The sequence below is a fragment of the Cynara cardunculus genome, assembly GCF_001531365.2.
Source record: "Cynara cardunculus var. scolymus isolate 2C chromosome LG 15, CcrdV1, whole genome shotgun sequence".
Taxonomy (NCBI): Eukaryota; Viridiplantae; Streptophyta; class Magnoliopsida; order Asterales; family Asteraceae; genus Cynara; species Cynara cardunculus.
In genome coordinates, this window is record NC_037542.1 from 6,204,776 (window position 1) to 6,214,586 (window position 9,811).

General features: G+C 29.8%; 1 protein-coding gene across 1 annotated transcript; it reads right to left on the minus strand.

The window, feature by feature from the left end:
* Window positions 1-443: 443 nt before the first annotated feature.
* Window positions 444-9,279, minus strand: LOC112528459. The gene is made up of 3 exons (XM_025139487.1): window positions 9,184-9,279; window positions 923-1,120; window positions 444-832 (listed from the first exon to the last, which is right to left on the minus strand). Exons 1-3 carry the CDS (start codon window positions 9,277-9,279, stop codon window positions 635-637), a joined length of 492 nt encoding a protein of 163 aa, XP_024995255.1. The 3' UTR covers window positions 444-634.
* Between the last annotated feature and the right edge of the window lie 532 nt (window positions 9,280-9,811).

The window sequence follows — 9,811 nt, forward strand, 5'->3', positions numbered from 1 at the left end:
TTCAAATAGTTAATTTGATACTAATATCGATATATTTTTGTCAAATTTTTATGATATCTTCAAACATATATTTTATTTAAAAATAAAAACATTATCGCTTTCTCAAAATCACATAAAGCCATAATATAACATCGAATGAGATAAATAATAAAATGAAATAATAAAATCACGATGTATCTCGCTGCATTGCGCGAGTACGTTTCTAGTATATATATATATATATATATATATATATAATAATAATAATAATAATAATAATAATAAACTAATAAATAATATTAAATTAATCGGAACAAATTAATAATAAACCTCAAAACAATTTTTTATAGATTTGTTATATAATTTCTTATTATAAGAACCATCCAAATTTAATATTCAACTAGATTATATATCGTCTAAATTTATCAACAAAAAACATCCAAAATCATTATAGCATGTTTAACGATCTTGAGTCTCCAAACGTTGGTCTTGAACAGTTAATGAAGATGAACTTAGAACCGACCGGCCGGATATAATTGACCTAACCATTTGTCGCAACTCCGCGACTTCATCCTTCATGAGAAAGAGCTCGGATTTAGTAGAAGCAAGCTCGAATTTGGTAGAAGCAAGCTCGAATTCGGTTGAAGCAAGTCTATTAGACATCACTATGACTCAATCGACCTGACGCACCGGTGCTTTGTCGTGAACTTGTAGAATCGCTCCTAGTGCTCGGGACCCTAGACCATCCCCGAATATATGYAGGTCWTTTACCTAAGAYTTGTTGCATAATCTCTAGATCACTCGGGGGATTTTCTGTTGATTCACTTTGCCGCTTAATCTCTACCATGTTCTCCTATGAACATAAAAATCATATATAAATATAAATCATAGTAATTTATAAAACGATGAAGACATGCAAAAGAGTTCGTTAAACGTAACTTACATATGAAGTGCGAGAATAGTCATTAACCCAACCATCTTTTTCTCTATAATGCAACTTTCGGAAAGTCGCTATCTCACCGATAAGAGGATTGTCCGACAATCCTCTATTTCGAAAATGGTGATTCGGAGTGCTCACTGTACCGTTTAAAACAACATACTTTCGCTCCCCCCTATTCTCAGAATTTTTCCTTGACATAGCCTACAGAAACAAAATATGATTTTAGCAATAACAAAGATAAAAATATGTTTCAAGATTCTAAAATAGACCAACAGACCACATGGCATGAGATTGGCCTCAAATGCCAATTGAAAAAGAAACATAATTAACAAAATGAAGTTGCTTGATGTCATGATTGATCCTAATGCCATTACATACACTATTATGATCGATGGATTTTGTAAGAAGGGGAAACTAAATGAAGCCAATGAGTTGTTCTTGAGGATGAAGAACAGTGGTTGCTTACCTTGTATAATGGTAGTTTCTATAACAAAAATGGCAGGCAATATATAATATTTACTACCTTGTATAATGGTAGTTCTTATAACAAAATGGCAGGCAATATATAATTGTTTTATTATGTACACAGTTAAGTGTTTATTTCTTTTATGTATTCAGACCAGTACTTTTATTATGTACATAGTTAAATGTTGGACATTAAATGTTGCCGTTGTTGTAAATTTTAAAGATTGGAGGTACCATCAATTTCTCAACAAGAAACCACATTCAAGCAAGGACAAAATAAGAGTTAAACTAGCATCTATATAGACACATGTTATACAAGAAATCGCTCATTTTCAAGTGTGTTAATAAATAAATAAATAAATGAAAAAGAAAAAAGAAAAAAGAAAAAGTGAAGTGGTGGTGAAGGTGGGGTGAGAGAGAAAGGTAGGAGTCAGAAGAGATTCCCACAAACACACCAATCATCCTCTCATAGTACTCTTTCTCTCGTGAACCTCCTTTCTTTCTCTATTTTCCCTTTGCCAATTCCTTATACTTACATCCTTCTGTATCTATATATTCCCTCTGCACTGCACACATTTTTACAAGTTAAAACAGGTAGATTCTCATAAAGCAGATTGGATTGTTCTGTCAATATTGTTTTTCGTTTACTTCGATAATCTTCAAATGGGTTGGTCGGGTTGAAAATGATTTGAACCAAAGAGATAATTCAAGATTGTGCAGTGTCCATGTGACATTCTCCAACAGCAGATTAATTGGGAACAAACACAGATTGCAAATGGTCTAACTGAACACAGATAGTGATGGCAGTAGCATGTAAACAAGTTGATGGCTTTTGTAGGTAATTTTGTAGGCAATTAGGCAAATCAAATGGAAATGTCAAATTTTAGGTTAATTTTATAGGCAAATAAAAATGTTACTAAACCATTGATTTTTATCTTGTTATTGAGTTCGAGTTWCGACTGTGGGCGCGGCTGGAATTGGAGACTTGGAGTTGGAGTCRCTGGATTGAAGCAAATAATTTGGGTAAAAATTCTAATTTCCAAATTCTAGTCTTTAATTTTGATTACTTCTTTGCTTTTGTTGTTTGCTTATTGGTGATTTGGTAAATGTTTTATGTTAGGTTAATTTTATAGGCAATTTTGTAGGCAAATCAAATGAAAATGTCAAATGTTAGGTTAGTTTTATAGGCCTTAGAAGAGTATTAAATGATTAAAACATAAGCCTTAGAAGTCACTCTCCACCACATCAATGCATTTGTAGAGTCAATGACTAGCTTATTTCAACCGCATTAATTATCTTTATTCGGTTAACCAAACAGTTTAAACCTGAAAATGGAAACCCGAAACCTTTTTTGGTTCGGACGAATTGTTCGGTTTCGAAATTTTTTCGACCCTCCTAAGTGTGCCCCCAACCAAAATAGTTTCTAGATCCGCCACTGACTATATAGGATGATATAAAGAATTTAAAAATATTATTTTTATAGGAGATAAATAATTTAAATGCAAAAAGTTCTTGAGTCGGTTAAATTTAACTTCTGGCCATCTTATTTTTCTAAAGATATTTATTTAAAAATATAGAGTTGTTTCATTCTGTCAAATATTTTTTTGTAAAAGAAAAATTATTATTTTAAATGTTTGTAAGTATATAAAATGAGGGGATAATAAATGAAATCAATATATATCAGTCAAAATTTTATGTGTTACTTTCGTTGTTCTAGATTGGTGAAAACATAAATTGATAAAATGAGATGATGTTTATATGAAAAGAAACTAATGGGATCCTTTTTAAAACTAATAGGATAGGGTTTGTGACAATTTATTGTGCTGATTCTTTTCGGTCGACCTCATTTAAAAAAAATCTTATAGAAGTGACATACAAAATTTTGTGGTGTTACCTCGGTTGCCTTATATTGATGAGAGTACAATCCATTAAAATGAGATAGTCTGTATATTAAGGGAGGAGGTAATGTCTTTCAAAATTAAGAGAGTTTGTGACAATTTACAAAGTTCCTTTTTGGCCGATCTCATTTTTTCTAGCAACTGTAAAAAGATTAATTATAAAATGGCATATTATATTATCAATAATATATTAAAAGAACAACCCAAGATAATGAATATTTATGAGATTTTAATACTCTCGTAATTTGAATAGTGGTGTTAGTTGTAATTTTTATGTGCAATCTATTTCAGAATCCCTTAATAATTAAGTCGCAAAACAAGCAATATAAGTTAAAATGAAAAATTGGAAAGACTAATTTTGTGTACACTCATAATAACAGCTAATACTCCAATTTTTTTTGGAACAAACCGTTTTTAAACAATTTTCAATGTCAAAACATTATTTTTGCAACAAAATAATAAGAAAATGTATGGAATTCTCTTCGTTACAAGAAACAATATCAATGAAAATACATAATTTACATCTACACAATCCTAATAAATTTATTGTCTTATATTACATCTAATTAGTTGCCAATAATCGCATTGTATCTTAAATTAGTATATTAAAAGAAGAACCAAGAGGTATTAAGGTGAGATCATGAGAATTGAGTATTGAGTTGTTAGTGAATTGTGGTTGAGTTTGAGATATTCCATATTGGTGAGAGATTGAAAAATTGGAATAAAAAAGTGTATAAGAAAGAAATATTAGATTCATTGTGTCAACCTATGAGACTTGACTCATAAAGTTATTTTATTTGGATGACCTTATTTTTGCAAAAAAAAAAAGGTAAAAATCGTAGTACAAAACTAAAAGTGAAACCAAGAATGATGACTTTGGTAACATGAGGTTTGATTCTTCCTCAAATCTTGATTGAAGTTAATTTTCATTATCTCATATTACCGAAAGATTTGGAAGAAGATGGTGGGTGTATAAAAGCGTGAAACCAAGGATGATGACTTCACAACATGAGTTTGATTGTTCCTCAAATCCGAAATAAGCTTGACTTTCATCATCTCACATTGGTAGAAAAATGATGGTTTGGAACAAGATGATGGATGTATAAAAGTGTGATGAAGCTTTGAAATCTATAACAATAGTTGAAGTGAAAACCAACTAATAGGTAAATGTTTTGTGCAAAATGAATGCAAATGATACATTTTTTTCTTAACAAAAGTTGTGATTATTGTAGTACTTATAATAACAAATATAGTTTAAGTATCTATTATATCACTTATATATACATAGAATGAAAGTGTTGACTTAATGACGTGCTTTCTTCTGATGTTACTATTCTCCAAATCGTGATTTACGGTGTTAGATGAGACGTTATATATAAATATGAATACAATCCAGAGTTTTCAGACACATCGCACTTCCACCTGAATCGAGGCTTTTACCTATTTTTTCTTAAATTAAGATGACTCTTTAAATGTATATAGCTGGAAAACACAATACGAACATGTACTTGGACTTTCAGGATCCTTTTCTAGATGACACAATGCGAACGTCCGCTTAATGCTTCATACAGGACGTCCACATAGGCCAAATTTTCAAAAATCTTGTATAAAGATAGGGTCTCCTAGCTAATCTCTGGTTTTTGAGCAAAGTAACAAATATTCAAAGCTTTCAAATATTCCCTGATCATCCAAGCATTACATTGATTACGTAAGAATGATTACCATTAAATATCACTATCTTGTGAGTATTTTTCTTTACCGTGAGTGATCCCCATTTTCTTCTAGCAAAAGCAAGAGAAGTTTACTATCATTATACCAAGGTTTGTGTTCTACCACAAAGAACCACCACTAGAAACTGGACTTTCGCCTACGGATATCAGTAATAGATTTCCTATAGATTTTCGATGGAATCCATCAATATGTTATTAGAATTAAATTTTAAATTAATTATAAAAGTCCGTTGGAAATCTATTGAAAATTCTTAGAGGGCGTTTGGTTCGTCGGATTCTGACAGAATCTGATGGAAATATAATGGTCAATTTCGTTGATCAAATCCCAATCTGACATTTGGTCATACATGGAATAGAATTGAATTCCAAACATTCCCTCAAATGTGGATTTCATCATTCCTTCAATAAAAAGTTGTAATTGAAATATGTTACAACCAAGATCTTGAAAATAATTAAAATGCCCCATTATAACATAAAACCCTAGCTATTATATTCACGTTCATTCCAAGCGACCCTCTCGTTCATTGATCGACTGCTTCCTCTGGACTCTCTTCTTCATCAATCGACCGGTATAACTCTTTCTTTTGCTTCTTTTCTTCCCGATTTTGGCTTCAGAACATGATTTTACTTTAGGTTCATTGATCGAAGCATATCAGTAATCAATCGACTGGTATAACGATTTTTTTTTTTTTCACAATTTTGGGTTCATATATGAGATTATTTATATACTTTTATTTTACTCCAGGTTTTGGTTTTCAATATTACTACCAGGTTATGTTTCACGATTTCAAATAATTGTTGATATGTATTATTGGATTTACTCAGGACGATTTTACTGCTCAATCTTTTGCTTCACAATGGTTGTATACTGACATGAACTTGTGATGTGTAAGAATGGTTTGTAATGATACGAAATTGCTAATGTGAAAAAAAAAAGAATATCAAAATGGGTGTTTGTCATTTTCATTATTCCATTCCAATTCATTTGTTAACTAAACACACAAATTCAAATTCATTTGATAGATTACATTTCATTTTCCTACCAACCAAACACTTGGTCAAACCTGTTAATTAGCACTACATTTGAATTCCTTCCATATTCTAATTCATCTGACAGATTTCATTCCTTCAGAAAACATTTTGTGAACCAAATGCCCCATTACAATTTTCTTACGGATTTCCGACGAAATCCATCAATATATTATTATAACTAAATTTTAATTTAATTGTAAATAGCCGTTAGAAAACCTTTGGGAATTCTTAGAATTTTTCCAACAAAATCCACCAATATGTTATTAAAATAAAATTTTAAATTAATTATAAAAGGTTGTCGGAAATCCGTCGGAAATTTATAGAATTTTTCTACGGATTTCCGACGAAATCCAACAATATGCTATTGAAATTAAATTTTAAATTAATTATTAAAGTCTGTCGGAATCCGTTGAATATTCATAGAATTTTCCTACGGAATACATCAAATGTTTTAGAAAATAACTAGAAGGATACTCGAGTAATACAGCGACATAAATCTTCATTTTAATGTTTAGTTTTTATTTTTTATCTTTATCGATATAATATGATTTTATGTGGTTTTAAGAGAACGGTAATGTTTTTATTTTTAAATGAAATATAAAATTTAAAAATAACATACAACACACCCTAATATGTTTGTAGAAAAACAGAATTAAATAAGCTCTACCCCCTCCCAAAAAAAAACAAGTTGTGTAAATTTAATGCATACATTAAAAACTGTCCAAGGCCACCGACGACTGAAGACCTCGTGCGAGGACACCAGTGGGACACTCATATGGCCGTCCCTGAGTACTATTTATATATGTCGTTTTCGGTACATTTACTTGGTAAATGTGTAGGTTTACATGACTTCTTCCTAGTAGGCTAGATGGATATAGTTAAACTTTTTAAGTAAACTGAAAACAAATCGAGGTTACCCAAAATATATTTAAATATATTAGAAGAGTATTCATGTAATATAGCGAGATATATCTCGATTTTAGTGTTTCGTTTTATTCCGTCTTTGTAGATGTTATAATACGGGTTTTATGTGGTTTTAAGAAAAAGATAATGTTTTTGAATAAAATATAAATTAACTATATATCAATATCAGTGTCAAATTAACTATTTAAAAATTATTATTTTTCATGTAGTTTCTCTAATTCAAATTTTTATTATAATTTAGGGCAAAATGCACAAAATAACAATCTACTTTCATAATTTTTTTTATTATAGCATTGTACTTTTAAGTTTTCTTATTACAACAATATACTTTCAAACTATTTTTATTAGGACATTGTACTTTGAAAAATTTACCCATTATAACATTGGGTAACTTTTTGATTTAAATTTACCTATTATACCAGGTTTTCATGTCACCTCATTGTCCATTTAGGTTGTCCACATGTACCATAGTGATGTGACTTTCTTACTACATCATTGTGCTTTCAAAATTATTTTATTATAACATCTACTAATTATTATTAAACACTGTATTTTTAATTTTAATATTTAGATATTTTACATGTTATTTAATAATTATATTAAATGAATTAATAAAAAGTCTAAATTATTCATTAATATACCAATATCAATAAAACTAGTATAACACAACTTATCTCGCTAATAATTTTTTAAAAAATATGTGTGTTTTGAAAAAAAAGAAAAAGAAAATAAGAATTGTTCTTTTTTTACCAAAAAATATGATCTTTTAAAAAATATATTATATTTGTTCCAAAACTTTTTACTTGACGTATAAATATATTAAATTAATTAGATTTTTTTGAATTATTTATTAATATAACAATATTAAAAAATTATAGATAACAATTTATTTCGTTAACATTTTAAAGAGAACTTTAAAAGATATGTATTTATTTGAACAACATAAAATAAGAAAAGTTACATTTTTTACAAACAAAATATATCTCGAAAATAATGTTTCATATTTATTTAATAAATATTTTACTCTAAGAATATTTAATTTGCATACAACTTAATAAGAAAAAGTCAAAAAAATTAAATGTTTTTTTATATCATAGCAATGAAAAATGAAAATCATTAATAATAATTTGAAATAGGTTTTTATTTTTATTTTAGTTAAGTTATCAAACAAAGGGTTTAAAAGGTAACAAGTTACACATTGTTATTATGGGTAGATTTTTTAAAGTACGATGCATTAATAAAAAATAATTTGAAAGTATATTGTTGTAACAAAGAAAAACAAAAGTAAAATGCTATAATAAGAAAATTTATAAGAGTAGGTTGCTATTTTATACATTTAACCCTATAATTTAACTTGGATAATAACAAAATAATTTATTTTTAATTTCATAATATAATCTTTTAAAGAATAATAATTAAATATTCTGTTAGAACTAAATGATTATCTTAATTATATTTTAGATTTTTTATATTTAAATTGAAATGTTTATCTTGTATTTGACTATGTTTATCTGCCGTTAGTTACACGAATTCAAACATGAAGCTTTAATAAGTTATACTTACGCACGGTTTATTTGTAATCTTGAATTTTAAGTAATATGCATCAATAAATCGTACTTCATGCATAAAAGATTGTTTTAAGAGTTTTTGTCAAATGCTTTATAATATAGTGTAGATTTTTAAATTAATTATAAAATTAAGCGTATAGATACAAGTTAGACTTTGGAATGAAAGCCAATTCTAAATTCACTTGTCAACGAATGGTCTCTCATTATACCCCAAGAGATTAGAAAGAATTACAACCTCCATCCTACCATCGAAAATTCGTTGGAAATTCTTAGAATTTTTCTATCGACTTCCGACGGAATCCATCAACATGTCTTAGAAAATATTTTTGAATTAATTATATAAATTCGTCAAAAACTCTTAGAGTTTTCCTACGAATTTCCAACGAAATCCATCAACATGTTTTAGAAAATATTTTTAATTAATTCTATAAATCCATTGGAAATCCATTGCCGACCACCACCACCGACTACCACCGATCTGAGCCACCACTGATTTGATTTATCGTCAATCTGAACCACCACCGATAACCACCATCTGAACCACCATGGACCACCACCGATCTGAACCACTGTCGACCATCGCCATTTGAAACACCACGGACCACCATCGATCTGAACTACCGCCAACTACTACAGATCTGAAGCACCGTCGATCTAAACCACCATTGACCATCTCCGATATGATCCATCGCCAATCTGAACCACATCTGACCATTGTCACTTGAACCACAACGGACCACCATCGATCTATATCACTGCCAACCACTGACGACTACCATCGATCTGAATCACCGTCGGACACCGCCGACCACCACCGATTTGAACAACCACCGCCGCCACCGCCTATCTGAACCACCGCGGACCACCTCTATCTGAACCACTGCGGACCACCATCGATTTGAATCACTGCGGACCACCACCATGTGAACCACTATGGATCACCACCGATCTGAACCACTGCCGACCACCGTTGATTTAGTAACGTCGTTTGGCTTATGATTATATTTGGGTTGTATATTTTATATTGTTTTACATATTAAATAATTATTTTATTAAAGTATTTTTAGTTTTAAAAAATTCAAAAAGGGCATTTTGGTCATTTACCAATATCTTATTCCAATTCTAAAGCTACATTTTGTAAATCAAACAAACATATTCCAATTTCTTAACAGATTCCATTCCAATGTCTGCCAACCAAACAGGTGGTCAAACCTGACAACATTCCATTCCAATTCCTTCAAAGTCAAATTCCTTTAACAGATTCCATTTCATCCA